At 45.2% G+C, this 20583-nt stretch overlaps 1 protein-coding gene and 1 long non-coding RNA gene across 5 annotated transcripts in view; one reads left to right on the top strand and one right to left on the bottom strand.

Annotated features, from left to right (window-relative positions):
• Srgap1 (SLIT-ROBO Rho GTPase activating protein 1) overlaps positions 1-20583 on the top strand; it is a 279875-nt gene that overhangs the window by 253438 nt on the left and 5854 nt on the right. For all 4 annotated transcript variants that reach the window (XM_021173833.3, XM_021173834.3, XM_085843214.1 and 1 more), the window contains 6 exons: positions 3635-3740; positions 6519-6743; positions 10647-10726; positions 16676-16856; positions 18607-18741; positions 18871-19210. In XM_021173833.3, coding sequence (XP_021029492.1) covers positions 3635-3740; positions 6519-6743; positions 10647-10726; positions 16676-16856; positions 18607-18741; positions 18871-19210 — 1067 coding nt within the window. The remainder of the gene's footprint in view (positions 1-3634; positions 3741-6518; positions 6744-10646; positions 10727-16675; positions 16857-18606; positions 18742-18870; positions 19211-20583) is intronic.
• LOC110302975 (uncharacterized) overlaps positions 2234-20583 on the bottom strand; it is a 60534-nt gene continuing 42184 nt past the window's right edge. Inside the window, exons 2-6 of the long non-coding RNA XR_002378884.3 lie at positions 6329-6415; positions 4772-4825; positions 3334-3419; positions 2903-3008; positions 2234-2556 (exon numbers count right to left, since the gene is read on the bottom strand). This is a non-coding gene — a long non-coding RNA (uncharacterized LOC110302975). The remainder of the gene's footprint in view (positions 2557-2902; positions 3009-3333; positions 3420-4771; positions 4826-6328; positions 6416-20583) is intronic.

Genomic DNA, 20583 nt, shown 5'->3' with positions numbered 1-20583 from the left:
AGAACTCCTCAGACTTCAGCTCTCTTTGTCATCCTGTGATTCTGGGATCCTGCGATCCTAAGATCCTAGGTGTGTCAGAACTCCTGGGAGTCAAGCTGCCTCTGGGACCCTGAGATCCTGGTGTGACCAAGCTCCTTGGGTCTTGGGATCCTGTGGACCTGGGCATGTTAGAGCTCCTGGGAGTGGAACTTCTTCTGAGTGTTGTGGGACTGGCTGCGGAGTTCGTGCCCAGGTCTGCTCAGACCGGATAGAGCCTGTGCCTCTGTTCAGGTGGAATTCCTGGGTGCCTGGGTCCTACTGGTCCCAGTAACTCCCGGTGTTGGGGCAGATGTTGTGTCCTCCTTGCCTCTGATCCTATGATCCTAGGCGTGTTAGGATTCCTGGGAGTAGAGCTTTCAATGGGTGTTGTGGAACTGGCTGCGGAGTTCGTGCCCAGGTCTGCTCAGGGCACTGACCCAGACCAGAAGGGCTGCATTGCATAATCCAATTTGTCATCTTTTTGAAGTCTCTTTTATCCCAACAGCTGCTGGCTTCTAAACCTTGCAGTTGTACCCTATGGGCTCCTTGGTTATTTTCTCTTTCTTTTTTTAAGCTTTTAATGATTGTTTGTTTATTTTTTTAAAATTCGCATTGGTGTCTTGTATGTCTGTGTGAGGTGTGGGAGTCCCTGGATCTGGAGTTCCAGACAGTTAGGAGCTGCAATGTGGGTGCTGGGAATTGAACCTGGGTCCTCTGGAAGAGCAGCCAGAGCTCTCACCAGCTGAGCCATCTCTCCATCCCCAGTTATTTTTCTTTTATGGTGCAATACAGACAGGAAATTCACTATCTTTGGGTGTGGGGTAAAAGTTAAATGTATCACTGCATATCTATCCTAGCTGTTCCCAAAATTCTCTTGTTCCCAAGGGGAAACGTTGTAGCCATCAGACAGCAGCTGCTTCCCTGAGGCCCTGCAGTTCTGCTTTATGGGGTGGTCTAACCTAGGGATCTCATCTAAATGGTATAAGGTGTATGGCTTGCTTTGCTTGGAGTGGTGTCTACAGGGCTCATCCACGGAATGACCTTCCTCTGTATGGCTGAGGAATATCCCTTGGCGTGTCTGTAGCACACTGTGCTTCTCCATTCGCCTGTCTATCCAGATCTGGCTTGCTCCCACTTTTTGACTAATATGAGTAAATGTCACTGTAAATTTCATGTAAATTTTGAAACTGCCTTCAAGAAGAGACCAAGTTTAGAACAGAGATTAAAAGCAAGAGGTTCTTAACATGAAACTAAAGCTCCCAGAAGCCTCGGCCTGCCCTTGCCTCTCCACCCCCTTCAGGAGCTCTGGCAGACATTAGGATGCTTACACAGTGACAGCCGTTTATATTGTTTACTTTCAGCTCTAATCTAAGACCCCAAAACTTGCTTTAAGTTGCTAAATTTCCATCCCATATATTAAACCTTAGCCAAAAAAAAAAAAAAAAAGGGAATTAGCTTAGAGACTCAAAGGATTTAACTCTTGTAATTCCCAAAATCCTCAAATACAAAGTGGCGTATGGGGCTGGTGAGATGGCTCAGGGGTTAAGAGCACTGACTGCTCTTCCAGAGGTCATGAGTTCAAATCCTAACAACTACATGGTGGCTCACAACCATCTGTAATGAGAAACAAATAAAAATAAATTAAAAAACAAAAAGCCAAAAACAAAACCTATGGGCTGGAGCAAGTGGGGCCCAGAGCGGAGCAAGCAGGGCCTGGAGCAGAGCAAGAGGGAGAAGGGAAGCAGGGGAAAGTGGCATATGACTTTTCTTGGTTTCACTAGAACCCACAGGTGCCTTTACATGGAGCCTGCAGAGAGAAGAGGTCACTGCCAGCCAGGGCCAGGCTGTCTGTATAAGGCATTGCCTCCATGGGTGTGGTAAACGTTGTAACTTAGGTTCTCAGGGACCTGCCGATCTCCTCAGATCTCCTCACTTTAAGTGTTTCCTTCTTCCTCTCCACCCAGCGTGGCTCCCAGGTCCCACCTCAGATTGTTGTAGGAGGCAAACTGCCTCCTCCTGACTTCTGCCCTGATCCTATGGGGACTGCATAGGTGACAGTACTGACAGCTTCATTACTGCATTCTTGTGACCTGAATTTATGTACCCGCTTAACACCGAAAAATAATAAGTATATTACATTTTTTTCTTTCCCCAGAAGAAATAATCGAGACCACAGCTTGGAAAATACATTAAATTTATATGCAGTAGATGTTACTCCCCCATATTCATGGTGGATTTTTTATTTCTATTTCAAAATACATTAGAAATAAGTGAAATGTACCATATCCAATTCACAATAACTACACTCGTGTTATTAGTTACCGATTTGGGCTAAGAGAATAAAAATGTTACAGGGATGTTGATCACATGACGAGACTTTCAACGTCCCAGGTGGAGGGTTTCTGAACTGTTTTCTAGGAGACGAGCTGGCTTCATTTCCAGCTGAGGCATACTTAATCGTGATAAATTATGTGCTGTTCTGCAGACTCCTCTGTGGCTGGGCAAACATATTTGTATATTTTTCATACCTTCTTCAGCCTAATGGAGGGCAAAACAAGATGCCCACTTTGATAATAAGTAGAAAGCAGCTTGCGTCAGCACTCAAAATCCCAGGAAAAGCAGCTTACTCTGTGTAGCTAGAGCCATAGTTTCCAACCCAGACCGCAGAAAGGAATACCAGCCACTTTGAAAAGCTCTCCCATGTGAACCCACGTCAAGGTCAGACACCACAAGTTAATTCGAAAGGGAAACTGGATGGGATCACAGTCCCCTGTGTGAGAAATGGTGAAGCTTACCGGGGAAATAAGCAATGCAGTTATCTGCAGTGGAACCAGAGAAAAAGTGAAGCCCGGGGGTCGCCATGTTGGAAGTGACAGTGAATTACCTCGTGACTGGATGAGGCTGCCATTGACGAGTAGGAAGCGCAGCCTTGAGGGAAGACTGTGGCGTGGCATCAGCAGCTCGGGACAGAGTGGAATCCAGCAGTAGCTCTAGAGGAGGGAAGGACAACAGACCATAATGCAAAAATCACAAGAAAGCTTCAGAGTTATCTCAAAACATTGGTATTTACGAACAGACAGACCGACAGACAGACAGATAGAGCTGTGCATATATAGATATAGATGATACCAATATAGATATATCCCATAAATCTGGCTTAGTTCACATACAGCAAGAAGGCGTTGGGACCATATGAGCGGCAAAATTTAGTGCTCAAAAGAAGGAAGAGAAGTGGTTTCTAAATTTACAAGGACTCTAAATTCCTCAAGGCTAAGACCGTGTACATCACATAAAATAAACCAGTGTGGTACATACCTGTTACCCCAGCACTTGTGAAGCAAAGGCCAGTGGATTTTCAGTTTGAGGTCATTAGGGTCACATCAGGAGACCCTGTCTCCAAACTAGGTAGAGAAAGAGGGAGAAAGGGAATTGAGGGGCAGAGTGCAGGTAAACTCGGGGACATCAGTTACCAGGGACCGGTCAGCACTGCCTTTGGGGGAGGTGGCACACGAGTGACTACTTCCAGCGATGGTCAAGGTGTTGCTGCGAATGCTGGGGTGTATCCCTGTAAGGGGTGTCCCGAGGGGACTCTGACCATATCCTCTTCTGTCTTCAGGAATAGATAACCTCTATGAGAGAGCACTCCACATCCGCAAACTCCTCCTGACCTTGCCCAGGTCCGTCCTTATAGTGATGAGGTACCTGTTTGCCTTCCTCAATCAGTAAGTACACCTCCATGTTCTGCCCAAACGCCCATCTGTATCCTCTGTGTTCTTGGATCCTGTAACATGTGTACTGAGTTCCGTTCATGAGCAGAGTTGCAGGGAAAGTGACTGAGTGGAGACAGAAGGGACTCTTTCTTTTCCTCTAGAGATCAAGGTTTTTCTATGATGCATGAGTAGTCTAGTCTAGATAGAGTAACTGTGGCTGGTCGTAAATGTAATGTATACACATAACACTTTCTAGTGAAATATGTGTTTTTCCAAGTTCCACCCAGAGCACGTGTCATAAGTGGGTTTTGTCAAAATGATGTAAACCACCTTCTCCTAGGGGAAAAAAAAATCTGTCATTTTTTTTTAAAACATTGTAGTCAGGAATGGAGGGGAATTGTAGATGACTTAGACATCAATCCAAAAGTAGCATTTTCACAAATTCGTTGTAATGAGACCTTGTCAAGAAGAAAATACATAATACAGTCTCTACGATGATACAAGAATTTTTAAAAGTCACTACAGCCTTTTGAAAGAAACTTAACTTTCTTAAGTTGCTTAAGAAGGCAACTTTGTTTCCAGTTACTTTGCTTGCTGATGCATGGGATCCGTTGTAGACACATCTCCCCCATACCCTATCCAAAAGCCTTCTGCTTTGCCACCTTTCAGCTACACAGCTAGAAGTCCATGATGTCAGCCATTTGGACAGAATTGCTACCTTAAAAGGGCATGAACTGTGTCTACATGAAATGGATGCTACCCATCGCTACCTTTGACTAAGCCTGATCACCCAGGCCGTTGTCGGAGTTCCATCTTTACCTCGGAATGAATGCTTCCCCTCCCCCAGCTGATGGGGATGCCGTGGCCCAACAGTGCTGTTCTCACTGTGAGCCAGCGACCCACAATGACTAGGAAAGCAGTGTCCAACCAAAAATGTCATCGAAGCCTGACTGTAACGCTTTGTGAAGCTCGAGCGAATGGCAAACACCTCGTGAGTCAGGCAGCTAGTGCTGCCTTTAGTGCCCAAAGATGCCCACACGAACCTGCAGGGAAAGATGATGGCCCCACCTCAGTCCAAGATGCTCAACACAGGAAGCCTGAAAAGAGAGATTAGCTGCTCTTTTCTGCTATAAAATCAAAACTTAGAAATCATTTTTTTTAAATCAAGTTTATGTTCTTCAAGCCAGGAGAAAATGAAGCCCTAGAAAGATGAAACCTGATCCTTCCCACTGAGCCCAGGTGTGAATTTTGAAATTTGGATGATTTTTATTCTAAATCTCACTTCCTCCCAATCCCACCTTTCAAAGTCATCTGTCACTCAAGTCACCTGGTGGTATTGTGTGAAGCTTTTGGGGTAGGGAGATGTTGTATATTTGAGAAATGGCAGAAGGGAGGGACATATGGTAGCTGTGGAGACCGCTCTTTGTATTTTCCACTCTCCCTCTCCGGACTATGTTATCTCCACTCGGGGCTAAAGGGCTGAATCAGGTTGTGTCTTGGACGCTCCGTGTCTGTCACTATCTCACAAAGGCTGCTGCGGATCCTTTTTCCTTCCCCTTGTCTGCTCACCTGCCACTTACATTTCCTTTTGTGGCTGACATTCTATACACCGAGAGAGAATGCCTTAGAACTCTCGGAAGAGCTGCAGATTCCCTGGGTGTTAGAGTCCAGGCATTAAAGGGCAAGCTCGCTTAGAGTCGCCTGTGACGCGGTTTCATGAATAGCTGTAATATCGAGTTTAGAAACCAGTTGCAGACATCCAGGAGTGTCCCCAGAGCTTTCCCACCTTAAATACAATAAGAAAATTAAGGGTCTCCTCCTTTGTCTCATGCTTTCAATGTCTTTTGTGGCAAGGGTTGTCACCTAGCGGTGATAAGCACACAGCAGCAGGTTATTAACCTACAGTTGTGCCTCGCCTCCTCAAAGAAAAGATGTTTTTTGTTTTTATTCTAGTTTCTTTTTTATGGTTTTTTTTGGGGGGGGTTGGGTATGAATAAAAACTAAGATAGTTTTGAATGGTAGGGCGAATTTAAAGACATTATCCTAAGGCTTTATGGGAGTTGTACCGTACAGATTCACAGGTTCACTGCATTATGAGCCTCCCCTCAATCTTTGCAAGTGGAGCTCGTCTGCTTCATCCTTATCTCTATTAGGGTTGATGTTGTTTTAAACTCACCCAAAGAGGATGTGTGTTACCCTCATGTCCTAGCTAGTTGAACATAGTCCTCCTACTCTATTTGGGGTCCAGTGAGCCAGCTCTAAGTATGATGGGTATTATTTTTTTCTCTAACGATAAAAGACGAATCAAATTGTCTAATCCATATTTTCAAATTATGAGGTCAGGGCGTTGGAGAGGCTGCTAGTGGCCAAGAGTGTGCACTCATCTTCTGAAGGCTGAGTTCAGATCTCAACGCTCACCACAGATGGCTCACGACCACCTATAACTCCAGCTCCAGGGGACCTGACACCCCTTCCCCTTCTGTCCTCCACAGGGCAACTACACCCTCATGTGCACATGCACACAAACACACATACATACTTTTTTTTGTTGTTTTTAGTAAAATAAATTCAAAGTATGGCCAGGGGGTGGTGGCACTCACCTTGAATTCCAGTACTGTGGAGGCAGGTGGATCTCTGTGAGTTGGAGGCCAGCCTGGTCTATAGAGCCAGTTCTAGGACAGCCAGGGCTACATAGAGAGAGAAAAGAGAAAGATCAGAATACTTAGTATCATGTTAAGCGCTTTGTTTTCCCAAACCGTCTGTTACGAGCTTCTCCCCTTTCTTTTGCAGCCTCTCCCAGTACAGTGACGAGAACATGATGGACCCTTACAACCTGGCCATTTGCTTCGGCCCGACACTGATGCCGGTTCCGGAGATACAGGACCAAGTGTCTTGCCAGGCACACGTGAACGAAATTGTGAAGACCATCATTATCCATCACGAGACTATTTTCCCAGATGCTAAAGAACTGGATGGCCCCGTGTATGAGAAATGCATGGCCGGAGGCGACTACTGGTGAGTCCAAGAACGGAGCCCTCCGTCTCGGGGACACACAGTTCCTGACTGAATTATAAAAGTGAACTACCGAGGACCAGAGAGTTTTAAGTGCTTACTGCTGGACCATGAGGACCCGAGTTCAGATCCCAGCACCCACATTGTCTGCCTGTAAACCTAGTGCCAAGGCAAGAGGGTACCAGCAGCTCGCTGGACATCCAGCCTCTGCAAACAGTGACCTCCAGGTTCAGTTTTAGAGAAACTGCTTCAAGAAATAAGGGAGGAACAATCCAGTAAGACATTCGTCTCAGACTCTAACGTCTACATACCCAGGCATGAGCCAGTACACCAGCATATACATACACTATACACACATACACACATACACACAAAAAAACAAATAAATAAATAAGTAAAATTAACTGCCCATGAACTACGAAAGTTTTTAATTTTTAAAAAGAAAAAACAGACAAAAGAAGCAAAAGTAACGCAAGTGTTTGAGATAAGTTTAGAACAGTGGCGTTCGTGGCAATGAGGGCTTTATTGTGAAGCCACATTGTTCTCATCCTCTTTTCTAGATAACTCTGACCCCTCTGGGCCTCTGTAAACAGTAAGAGTTTTGCCTTTTAAGGATTTGTTTATATCAGGGTATGCATCATACACCAGCCAGCCAGTCCATGTAGTGAGTACCAGGGCTACCTGGAGAGATCTGGAGAGAGAGAGAGAGAGAGAGAGAGAGAGAGAGAGAGAGAGAGAGAGAGAGAGAGAGGGAGGAGAGAGAGAGAGAGAGAGAGAGAGAGAGAGAGAGAGAGAGAGAGAGAATATGAATGAGAATAAGGGGTTTGCTGCCACAGAGAGAAAGACAGACAGACAGAGAAAGAGACAGAAAGAGGGAAAGATTGATTTTTACCACTATTCTAAATCAAGAAAAGATGACTAAACAAATTAACGGACTTCATTTCCATCCTTGGGTTTTATTTGGGTCTGGGGTTTGGTTTATCCAGTGCTGGAGATCAAATGCCTTGTCCATTTGTCTGCCACTGACCCTGTGTCTTCCCAGCCTAACCACATAGTTTTATCATCTGGCTAGTATTAGACTCTTTTCGCTAGAGCCATGTCAATCTAATACGTTTTTTATTCCTTTTTTTTTTTTAATTTTCCCCCTTGAGAGTAAACATGAAAGTAGGCTGGGTCTTAATGAGCAACTTTATATTAATATGTTTTGAGACTAAAAATTTTTAAGATAGTATCACTTCCCAGCCAAGTAACACAGTGACAGTCAGTTGAGTCACCCTAAAAGGCAGAAATCTTAAAATGCCTGGGCTCATTATTTGGTATTTGATACGTGTGCTTCAGCCATTTTTCTATAATTCACAAATAACAAAAGAAGTCTCAAACCCTTGAGGCCCTCTATTGCGTAGCTAGTTGGGGCATGTATTAATCAGTGATTTATTTATCATGAATATTCTTCAAAATAACTTTAGGGAGGTCAGTAAGTACACCCAAAGGTTAGCATTTAAAATTAATATTATGTAACAGTCACTGGGAACAGCCCAGGTACCTTAGTCTTCTTTCTGTTGCTCTGACAGAGTGAGTACCAGTGACTGGTAATTTAGGAGGAAGAGAACTCCTCACGGTTATGGAGGCTGGAAGGGCTCCTCTGAAGGCCTCCGGTGAGGACCTTCATGCTCCCTAACACGGTCAGGGAGAACAAGACACAGGTTGTGCACGCCCCGATCTCTGTGGGCCTCCTGTGGCCGTGGTACCACCTGCCAACATCATCACACAGGGATTTGGGAATCCTAACTCCAACACGTGAATTTTTGAAAACCTGGTGAAACCATACCACCAGATACATCTGATTCCAGAGCCAGTGAGCCTTCCCAGTCTCGGTCTCCCGGGGGGCAGGGTCTGAAGGACCTTTAGTCTGCACCTTTCTCAGGAGACCGCTGAGACCATCCACAGGCCAAGCAGATGGGGAGCAAGAACCTAAGAGAGTTTTTGGAAAATACTTCTCTTCCCCACTTAAGTTGCACACAGTGTGGCCGTTAAGAAAACTGGGTGTCGCTATTCCCACAGGTACTGCTTTCGGAACTCAGAGTCCAGTGTGCTCTCTTGCAGTTCTGGGCTGCAGTGGCAGTGTTAAATGTGAAATTCAATTCAGCACTATTGACTTGAGTATGTATATGGCAGGTACCAACTAAAGTCTTCCTCTGGGAGAGTAAGCGAGTGAACTCAATCATGCTGAGATACATAACTTCATTTCACAGACATATTTACTTTAAATAACGTCATTTCACAGTCCTATTTACTTTGAGGCCAATGTGGAAGCTATGCTGGGCACTCCCACATGGAGAGCGTGTGAGTAAAATCTACTGTCCCCTTTGTTGTATCAAAGACAAAGAAGGTGATGGTAGCACATGCCTTTAATCCCAAAACTTGGGAGGCAGGGGCAGGCCAATCTCTACCTTTGTGGCCAGCCTGGTCTACAGAGTGAGTTCTAGTACAGCCAGAGCTACACCAGAGAAACCCTGTCTTGAAAAACAAACAACAAAGATGAAGTCTGTACAGATCTGTAGTGAGTGTTTGGATTTGATTCCAGAGCATTGTGGAATTGCTGCTTTTCCAAAAAGGCCTGTATGATAATAGCCTGGCAGCCAGTAGCATGGGCTGATGAAAGTTCTGTTTATAGTGTTTCTACGAGAACGTGTGTGTGTGTGTGTGTGTGTGTGTGTGTGTGTGTGTGTGTGTGTCACTGACCCTGGGACTAGGCTGGCAGGCAGCAAGCCCCATCTATTTTCCTGTCACTGGGGTACAGGAGCACAGAGCCATGGCCTGGCTGTTGGGTGGGTGCTAGGGACTCACACTCCGGTCCTCATGCTTGCACACTGATCCATCTCCCTAGCCCAGCATCATTCTTCTTAAACACAGAGTCAGTAATATAGCAGTTACCCTTGTCCCACTGGCTCTGCACGTGGGTTTTTCCAAGTAAACCTCTGAAGGCAGATAGTGGTGGGTGATGTTAAAGTTTCGAAAAACAGGATAATAAAAACATGATTCTCATATAGAAATGAAATGAATGCACGTCGAGAGAGGACAGAAAAGATGCTCCAGTCACCTCACAGAAGTCAGAGAATTCTCAACCTGTATGTCGATAAAAATAGTGAATTGGATTCACCAAGATTTCCATCTGTTGAGCAATAATCAAACGTTCTCTGCCTGGAGTCTACTAGTTTGCATTTATTTAGAATTATTAAAAGAATTATTAGTAATACTTTTTTCCTGTAAGTAAACTTGTCACAATAAGCTTGTAAAAGATAAATGCATACATACACATGTACAGACACATATGTAAACACATGTATCTACACATACATATGTGCTTCATATGTACACATGCCAAAATTTTTTTTTACTTTTCCTATCACTGAGGTAAAGCATCCCAACAAAAGCAGCATGTGGGTAGCAGTAGTTTCTCCTGCCTCCTTCACAGTCCCGGGCTTCAGTCCATCATGGCAGAAGCAGGACCCGAGGCAGCTGGTCAGACGTAAGCAGTCTGGACGCCAGGGAGATGAGTGCTGTGTTCAGCTAGCTTTCTCCTTTTGTGCAGTCCAGGAACCCCATCATCAAGGTGGGTCTTCCCACTTGAACTAACCTAACTGAGTATCCCTCGCAGGCATGCCAGAGGCTGACCACTTAGGTTATTCTAGAGTACCCCAAACTTGATGCTGTTAGAGTAACCATCACACACATATGTGTCCAAATGCACAGCCATAGAGCCAGATAATTAGTGGAGGTGCAGGCATCCAGATACCCAGGAATGTTTTTGCAAGAGACATCTTGTGGGTCTCCTTGCTACGGGAACTACTCCCTTAGAAAACAACACTCTTTGGTTTCATACACATTTCTGTTTCCACCCAACAGTGACAGCCCCTACAGTGAGCATGGTACATTGGAGGAGGTGGACCAAGACGCCGGCACAGAGCCCCACACCAGTGAAGACGGTGAGTCCCGGGCTGGTGCCACTGTCCATTGCTTTTGTTTTTTTCTTAACGATAGAGTTCCCAGGCTTCTTTTATTTAATTTAACGTGTTTCAGCTTACTATTCATCTTTTCTCGTGTTATATCTAAGAACTGGGTATATACACTTTAAAAACACCCTCTCTGGTCCTCTCTTTTCCTGTGCTCATTTTAAAGCAGGCAAGTTTATCCATCTTTCTGTAGTGGTTTTTTTTTTTTTCTCCTCTTGGTCAACTTTAAGGAAACCCTGCTAAACCCTGAGAGAAGGAAGGTAGCTCTCCTGTGTCCTTTCCTTCCCTTCCCTCCTCACCCACTTTTAGACACCTTACATGTTGTTGTGACCGCAGGTCTGGCTCTCTACACCAGATCTCTAGAGCATGTCCACCTTGCCTGACTGAAACCATATTCCTACCAACTGGTAACTCCCCAGTCCTTCCAGCCCTTGGCCACCTTCGTCCCTTTGACTCGAGGAAATTGACTATTTTAGGCTCGCAACGTAAGCAGAGTCATGCAATCTGTAGCTTATGCCAGGCGCACCCATTCATCCTTGTTGGAGCACGTCCTCCTTTTAAAAAGTCCAGACAGGACAGCACTGCCTTGCATGTGTACACCCCACTCTCTGGGCCTGCCCGACTTCCTCTGAGACCCACTTCCACATCTTCCCTTGTGACTGGTGCTGCAGGGACTAGGACGGTGACTCTGATTTCAGTTCTTTTGGATCAGCATCTGAATTCTAGACCACATCATCTATTTTAAATGTTAGGACGCCTCCCCTTTCTGCCTCCCACTGCACCCACGCCATTGTGCATATCTCCAACATGACGACGTGCACACGGCTCCCGCTTCTCCCGACCCCGACATTTATTGTCTGTCAGGGAGCCATCCTAACAGCACAGGGCGGGATCTCACTGCAGTTTGGATTTTCGAGTCCTTGGTGGTCATGACACCAGCCATTCCCCATGTGTGCTGTGGTTCTGGGTCCCCTTTAATCCTTCAGCATTTGGGTTTTCTTATTTTTTATTCTCACAGAGATTATGGTGTGAGGTGGGGGTCACTTAACTTTCTTCCACATGGTTACATTTCACACCTCTCCTGGCATCTGCTGTCCTTTCAAAGTTATGAGCCAGGTGCCTACGTTCTGTGTGGAAAGTCTCCTCCCATGTCCTGGCCTTGCCACTGGTCTATAGTGCTGTCTTCACATGAGACAGCCTTGTGCTTTGCCCTTTGTGTCTCTTTTGGTCCTTTTCCATTCTCTTGTATTTCAGACTCTGTTTTTCAATTACTTTTTTTTAATCTTTAAACCCTGCTGAGAGAAAAGCTAACATGTTTCATACATGTTGATAATAGCAAGAGCCACTGCTCTAAACTATTTATAGCTCAGCTATAAATATATGAGATATATAAAGATTTATATATAAATATAGCAGATTTCCAATTATTTAGTATCTCTAAATTCACTTTGATACTTTCTCTTAAGAGACCATTTCTTTTTCTTTCTCTTTTTTCAAGGCAGGGTTTCTCTATACAGCCCTGACTATCCTGGAACTCACTCCATAGACCAGGCTGGCCTTAAATTCAGAGATCCGCATGCCTCTGCCTCGCCTGTGGTGGGATTAAAGACATTCACCACCACTGCCTGGCTTTTTCTAACTTTCAAAGTTCAGTGCTCAGCATCAGTTGTTAGCACTTCTCCTGTGCTGACGGGAAGGGAGCCCATGGCCTGCCTTCTGCATGCTAGAAAAGGGCTCTACCGCCAGCCTTTGGGTTTTCTTGGTGTTTTGTTTTGTTAAGACAGAGTCTTGCTGTGTAGTACTAGCTAACTATAAGCTCGCCCTCCCTGCCCTCTGCCCAGGGTGCTAGGATTCTCACCATTACAATACCATTATCACCATCACAATACCATGCCCACTCCCTCTTCTTTAATATCTACTGTAAGTTTTCTCTTAGAATGTCTCTAGCTGCATGCAAATTCTCCTCCAATCCCTTGAAAGATTTACCTAGTACACTTAACATATCTGCTGCTTGGTCTTTTTTTTTCTTTTTAAGTTCTTTGGTCTTTACTCGCATATCTGACCTTTCGTGCTGTGTGTCCCATAACTCTAACACATTCTCCAAATCTCTCACTCACTGGGTCTCTTTCTCCAGCACGCATATAAATTTTTGATGTGTGTCTTAGAACTCGAGCCTCATGAAGAGCCTTCTCATTTGTTTCTCCCTGGGGCAGAACAGCCTGGAGGACAGTGTGCAGTGTTTAGCTTAAAGGTTTCCACAGAGTCTGGCATCGGGCATTTCAGGTGCAGACTCTGAGAGTAGCCTAAGAACAACAGCACACTCAGCATCCTCAGAGACAGTCTGTACCAGAATCTTAAGACAGATATTTCCTTAGGATGGTGGGGCAGAGCTATACGGTGAGGGAGATGGGAACAACCTGTGAAAAGATACAGAAGACAGTGGGGTCCAAGGATGCTACACTGAAGTTCTTTAAACACTAAAGAAGTGCAGCTTTGGGGTAAGCAAGGAGCATGTTCAGGTTGCTCAGGCCAAACAAACCCTAGTCTCAAGCTCCTCTGGCAGCATCCTTTTCTTGTCCTGGGTCTCTTTCTCTCCCTGGCTCATTCCTATTTTTTTTCCCTCCTCTGCTGACTTCTGAGCATTCCTTTGCTTTCTCCAGGTTAGATAAAACCCAACCATCTCTCTCTCTCTCCCCACATACCAGTTCCAACATCACTTCATCTGTCAAATCTCTACCTTTCAACTACAGGATTAAATCTTGATTGAACACTCAACACTGTAGATCTCATTTTGGTTTGGTCACGGCCACCGCTTTTTGCTGCAGAGAAAAGCGTTGCCCTCTAAGGGCATGCTCTTACCACAACCAGCCTTCAAAGTCCTGTAGCCAAATCCACTGGAACGCCGGTTGCCGCTTTGCGACCGTCAGATGTTGTGCTGCTTTGCCCTATCGTGGCGTCACTACAAAGACCAAATCCTGTTTTCAGGACAGGCAGTCACAGAACAAAACTAAACTGCAAGGGCGGCAGATGATGAATCTAGAAGGACGCTTACTAGGGATGATAAAGTGCCCACAACATTATTACATCATACGAAAAGTATAAGACTGTGAGCTTGGAACTTGGTAACGCCAGGCAGCCACTCTGCTGAGGCCCAGTTAGCAGAGCCATGCAGAAGCGCTAAGTAATCACGTGACACCCTTGCTATGATTGGTATTGATGTCGGCAGTAGCAACCTTCTAAAAAGCCTCTGCGGGACCCCAAAGGACCATAAGACTCTCGGTACGAAAGAGCCATGGCGCCCCATGCCCTGAGATTGATTTGCGATGCACTGCGAAGACCGAGATGTCTGTAAATAGCTTATTGATTGACACTTGACTGTGAAATGGCTCCCAGAAGAGGTCAAAATAATGGAACTGCTGAAAATTACTTGTTGATATACTAGTGTTACCACTAAAATGGTCTTCTGATACACGTGCACATCTTTGTCTAACCTGCCCACAGTTCAGTAGATCTGGTGAATCGGATAACCCTGGTATTTGCTATGCGAAAAGGCAGTGATAAAAACATGTAACAGTCACAGAGGTCACAATTCTGCAATTATTTGAATACAATATATATGTTGTTCTGGATCGCCTTGAGATAACCTGGCAGGTACTGAGAGCGGCAAAGAACCTCTGTTCCGTTCTCCTTCACACATTGTGCATAGATAATATATCATGCCCTCTATATTAGCTTTTCATTTTTAAATTAAAAATATAAATATAAGCAAGTATTGACACAGGGTTCATAAATCCTGTGTCATGAAGTTGCTTTTAATAAATGAGCAGGGCTTTACTCCACGAGCATATTTGTTTCTATCCTGGGGGGGGGAGGGGGGAGACTGGAGTACAGATCTTGGTATCTTGTCATCTCAGGTCGAGCAGGATAGATTCTTTCTCTGGCAACATAGAACAAAGGGCCATTCTATGTAAACGAAAGTTCTACCCTCTCTTCTATAAATACTCACTGCTACGCTCACCTTGTTGTGATAAATGTGAGGCGGGGCGGTTTGCTATTTGATTTTCTCATCCCTCGGCAGCAGTGCTAAAAGCAGCAGCAGAGGAAGGAGATGTTTGTTTTGATTCACAGTTCATTGCACGCAGTCCCTCGTGGTGGGCATGACATTGTGACAGCACAAGTGATAAGTGGCTAGTCACCCTGTTCTTCAGGGAGCAGAGAATTTGGCTAGAACCTGGCCTACCTATAACTCCCTAGCCCTGCCCCCTCAGGTCTAAACTGCCAGGAAAGCCCCATATCCAAAAAGGTCTGTGATGTCCAAAACAGTGCCACCCAGCTGCAGACCATCCATTCAAATCCTGAGCCATGGAGGAGCATTTCACAACCAACCAGAGCATTACATATGATCTAAAAGTTTTATCCAGCTGCTAAAAGACTTACAAACGTCTTGCACCCTTTTCCACGCAGGTTCTGGGGGTACAGCTGGGCACTGTTACGTAATTATTTCCTCAAACACTGCCTAGGGGCGTGGCTGGGCACTGTTACATAGTATTTCCTCAAACACTGCCTAGGGGCATGGCTGGCCACTGTTACATAGTATTTCTTCAAACACTGCCTACCATAGAACAGATGCAAGCTTTTTCGTTGTCTCATGATTTGCTGAAATTTACACAAGACCTTCACAAAAAGGTTTCTGACGTTTGTTCGTTTTCTTGCTTCTACTTTACGTGTCTCAGAGAATTTCTAATTTACCAAGTGAGAAAGAAGCCTAGCTTTCTTTACCAAAAACCTCTCACCTCGTTATTATCCGTAGGTATAACAGGTGCTGCAGTGAACGCTGGGAAGAATGAACTCTTTCAAATGAGTAGATTGGTTATCAAGAGAAATAGAAAGCAATTTCCTGAGCTGTTGAGAGACAGGCAGGCTTTTCTCCAACACACATTGCCTGTATATTCTGGAATATTTTCACACACCCAGGTTGGAGCAAATGAGGTATATCATTCACTGTGCAGATGTTTCTATAAGCAAATGAGGCATCATTTGCTGTGCAGATGTTTCTATAAGCACATACTCCTCACATTTTTCATTAGATGTCCACTCACTACTGGACAGCAGGGTCAAGAGTAAGGGGCTGGAAGGAGAAGCAGAGAAAGACCTCAAATGGGGGACACTTCTGCAGTAGGTTAAAGCACAAAGCACCTAAGACGCTGTATGAACCTGATCACGGTCTGCAGTCTCTTGAGTTCTAACGTTGTGTTTACTCGAGCACAGTCTCTCCCATCAATTATCTCTTGATCCCCAGAAAAGAGTTTTTTAATCTAGTCTTTTACTCTAAGTAGAGGTTGGTCTAACCTATGAGTGTTTCATAATTAAGTTTTTATGAAGCCAGACAAAGTTTTCTTGAATTTTAATGATAATGTTGAGATTCCATATGAAAAAAATTGAAAAAAAAAAGCCCATGAGGAGAATAAATGTATCAAATGACATCTATCGGGATGATTTTATATTTTTTTAAAGCTAATAAAGCACACTTGCTGGAATTGTGGGGGTTTTTTTCTGCTATAAATGCCACTAACGTGTTGTGACCACACTCCATCAATGTCAAAAGAAGATTGAAACAACTGTGGCGGATATTACAGCCAAGGAGAGGTTCTATATGTCATATTACAAAGTCAAAATCTTTTTATTTTACTGTCATTGTATCTCCAGTAAGAGGCTGAGGAAATTAAGATCTATTGCTCATTTTTTCTTTTGCCTAGAAAACAAATGACAACTAGAAGTATCTCCCTCCCCTCTCTCTCTCCCCTCCCCGACTGCCTCTTATTGCCTCCTGTTTGATGGCTCACTCATTGTCCTCTTCAGCCTGATGTTGGCTTCCAGAGAACACTTCGTGCCTTCCTGACATTTTCTGTCATTTTCTTGTAGAGTGTGAGCCCATCGAAGCCATAGCCAAGTTTGACTACGTCGGGCGGTCAGCTAGAGAGTTGTCATTCAAGAAGGGTGCATCCCTGCTGCTGTATCACCGAGCCTCCGAGGACTGGTGGGAAGGCAGACACAATGGGATCGATGGCCTTGTGCCTCATCAGTACATAGTCGTGCAAGATATGTGAGTGGGCCAAATGTCTCAGCTGCTGGAGGATCCCAGCTATTAGAGGGTCGGGTGGGGGTTTTTACAGGAAGAGGGAGGGCACAGAATTCAACCCCTGGGTCTTGCGTATGCTAAGCACGTGTTCTGTTGCTGAGCTACAGCTCACTAGCCCCCAGATTTAAAAAAAAAAAAAAGACCAAAGTGCACTGAGCAGAATTTTCCACCTTCCTGGTGACTCTAATGCTAAATAATTAAATCGCTTTACCAGGAAGATTTCTCTTGTCCTTGCTAGTCTACTCTCCAATCGGCAATGCATTAGGAAATGGACCCAGAGAAATCAAGATGGGATTGCTTAGTTGCTTGCCCAGCATTCACAAAGAAAGTCACGGATTCCATCTTCACCTTGCACCACAGAGCCCAGGGGTGGTAGTGCCTACCTGTAATCCTAGCATTCAGGAGGCAGACGCTTGAGGCTTAGGAGTTCAAGGCCATTCGTAGCTACAGGGCAAATACAAGACCGGCCTGGGACAAATGAGACCCTGTCTCGTTTTAAAAAGGAAACAAAAGTTCAGGATTCTACTGTACACGATGGTCGCTGGCAGCTCAGGAACAGCAAGTATTCGTTTCCCACGTTGGAGCGAGAAGAGCTCATGGGAGACGCCTTTGACGGTGTCTCAGAACAATGACCTCTGCAGAAAATGGCTTGGAGTGTTCATATGGCCATGACGATTCCCAGAGTAGCCAGTTCGGCTCTTGGTGGCCAGCTGTTTGAATCCCCAGCTCCCAAGAGGGAGAATACAGAGCCACAGACAAAGGGAATCACCTCGAGGTGTTGGTTGATATTGTCTGTTGTCTGTTTCCCCAATGAGAAAGCTCTAAAAGATTTTAAGGATTTGAGGCAATGGTGGCTTAAGTGTAAGGCAAAGCTTTTGAAATGGACACAGCACAGTCCCTGACTTCTGAGAATACTATTTCACAATCTGTTGCCAACTTCAGGTAGTTTTCCAAGGGAGAAGAGAAATACACCATATAAAGTGAGTAGAAATATTTTTACATAGCTTTAGAAATAACAAAGTGTGTATATGACAACTGAAGAAATATGTAGTATATATGTAGACATGAAGGTATGCCTATGTGAAGCACTAAGCAGAGACGCCCATTACCCATAATATAAGTACTCCATATATGTATACGCATTCTTATGAATTCTTAGAACAGAAGGAAAATATTGACCTAATCACAGTAGGTTTTTTCTTGTTTTCAAAACAGAGTTTCACCGTGAGCTTTGACTGTCCTGGAGCTCACTGTGTAGACCAGGCTGCCCTCAAACACAGAGATTCGCCTGCCTCTGCCTCCCAAGTGCTGGGATTAACGGCGTGCGCCACCACACCCGGCCGGTGTAGTTATACATGATTATGATCTTACTCTTTTATATGCCTGAAATTTTCAACCTCCTGGCAACAAAATTACATTATATTTAGAATGAAAATCTACTCGAGGATGCTGGAGAGAGAGACTCAGGGTTAGGGCACATGCTGCTTTTGTGGAGGACTTGAGTTCAATTCCCAACACCCAGGTTTGGTGGCTCACAAGCACGTGTGCCTCAGCTCCAGGGTGGGGGAAAGATGTTCTCTTCTGGCCTCCCTAGATAGCATCTGCACTCATATGCACACGCCCCCCACGCAGACACACACAGCTAACAGACCTACAAATTAAGGACAGCCACATGAATAAAAGTCTCCCCCTCTCATGCTTCCCATTGTTCCAGGGACGATACATTTTCAGACACGCTGAGCCAAAAAGCCGACAGCGAAGCCAGCAGCGGGCCAGTCACTGAAGACAAGTCCTCATCCAAGGACATGAACTCCCCGACTGACCGCCATTCTGATAGCTATTTAGCCAGGTGAGATCGTTAGCTCCTGACCTCCCCTCCTCAGGGGACTGTGAGGAATGATCAGACGTAATGCTCAACCTTAAAGCGTCATCCGGTGTCAAAAGCTCTTCTGTTTTCTCTTTCTTCTTGACCGTCTAGACAAAGAAAGAGAGGAGAGCCACCCCCTCCAGGAAGACGTCCTGGCAGGACCAGCGATGGCCATTGTCCCCTGCATCCCCCGCATGCTCTGTCTAACTCCTCAATTGATCTGGGATCCCCAAACCTAGCCAGTCACCCCAGGGGCCTGTTGCAGAACCGTGGCCTCAATAATGACAGTCCTGAGAGGCGGCGCCGGCCGGGCCACGGCAGCCTGACCAACATCAGCCGGCACGACTCCCTCAAGAAGATCGACAGCCCTCCTATCCGGAGGTCCACATCATCAGGGCAGTACACAGGCTTCAATGACCACAAGCCACTGGACCCTGAGACGATTGCTCAGGTATAGTGCTGTTAACTGAATCTTGTATTCAAAGTACTCGGGTGGGGTGAAGGCAATAGGAAAGACTTCAAATCTGGAAATGATATCAAAATATAGAAATTAGTAAAGGAAATGCGCTCACTGTCTAAAGCTTGGCTGGGAATCGCTTGCCATAATCCATTTGTTACTGGAAGACGCCCAGCATATTAGATTCATATTGATTTAAAGAGCTGAAAGGTAGGATCTAGGTATCTTAGACTGGGTTTGTATTCCTGCACAAAGATCGTGACCAAGAAGCAAGTTGGAGAGGAAAGAGTTTATTCAGCTTACACTTCCACACTGCTGTTCATCAACAAAAGAAGTCAGGACTGGGGACTGGGGGCTGGTGAGATGGTTCAGTGGGTAAGAGCACCCGACTGCTCTTCCGAAGGTCCAGAGTTCAAATCCCAGCAACCACATGGTGGCTCACAACCATCCACAACGAGATCTGGCACCCTCTTCTGGAGTGTCTGAAGACAGCTACAGTGTACTTATATATAATAAATAAATCTTTGAAAAAAAAATTAAAAAAAAAAAAAGAAGTCAGGACTGGAACTCAAGCAGGTCAGGAAGCAGGAGCTGATGCAGAGGCCATGGAGGGATGTTATTTACCAGCTTGCTTCCCCTGGCTTGCTCAGCCTGCTCTCTTATAGAACCCAGGACTACCAGCCCAGAGATGGCACCACTCACAATGGGCCCTCCCCCCCTTGATCACTAATTGAGAAAATGCCTTACAGCTGGATCTCATGGAGGCATTTCCTCAAGGGAGGCTCCTTTCTCTGTGATAACTCCAGCTTGTGTCAAGTTGACACACAAATCCAGCCAGTAGACCAGGACATCCATGCCCATCATTGGTGAATAGCCAGGAAAATATTGAAAATGAATAGAAAGGACCTGCTAACAGAGCCTAATAACGTCCTAAAGCTCGCACAACAGACCAATGGTTAGAGCAGAATGGAGAACCCAGATACAAGGCAAAGCAGCAGAAAGCAAAGGTGACACTTTCTGAGTTAGCAACTGATTGATTAGTCAATAAATAACGTAATCAATAATGTTTAGCATTTAGAGGACAGTAATGCTGGACCCCGTGTACCTCTGAATACAGTGTCTTCCCTTCCCAGCAGAGGCTGCACAGAGGCCCTCTGTAGTTTATTGCTAATGATCAGAATTGACACCACACAAGTGTGCCAGGATGAATGAGTCTGCCCACTCTCCCCTGGTTCAGAGCATGTCTTTGTAGCAAGTCCCAGTAAGTGGATAGATTTGGTGCTGGACATGAGATGTCTCCGCTGTCTCCCACTGTTTTTGAAGCTTTAAAACTCCCTAAATAAGGGAGAGGAGAAGGGGTGAGAAAC

The sequence above is a fragment of the Mus caroli genome, unplaced genomic scaffold, assembly GCF_978045245.1.
Source record: "Mus caroli unplaced genomic scaffold, Mus_caroli_1 scaffold_9, whole genome shotgun sequence".
Classification (NCBI taxonomy): Eukaryota; Metazoa; Chordata; class Mammalia; order Rodentia; family Muridae; genus Mus; species Mus caroli.
The sequence above is the reverse complement of the archived record's forward strand: the minus strand, read 5'-3'. Positions and strand labels throughout refer to the sequence as shown.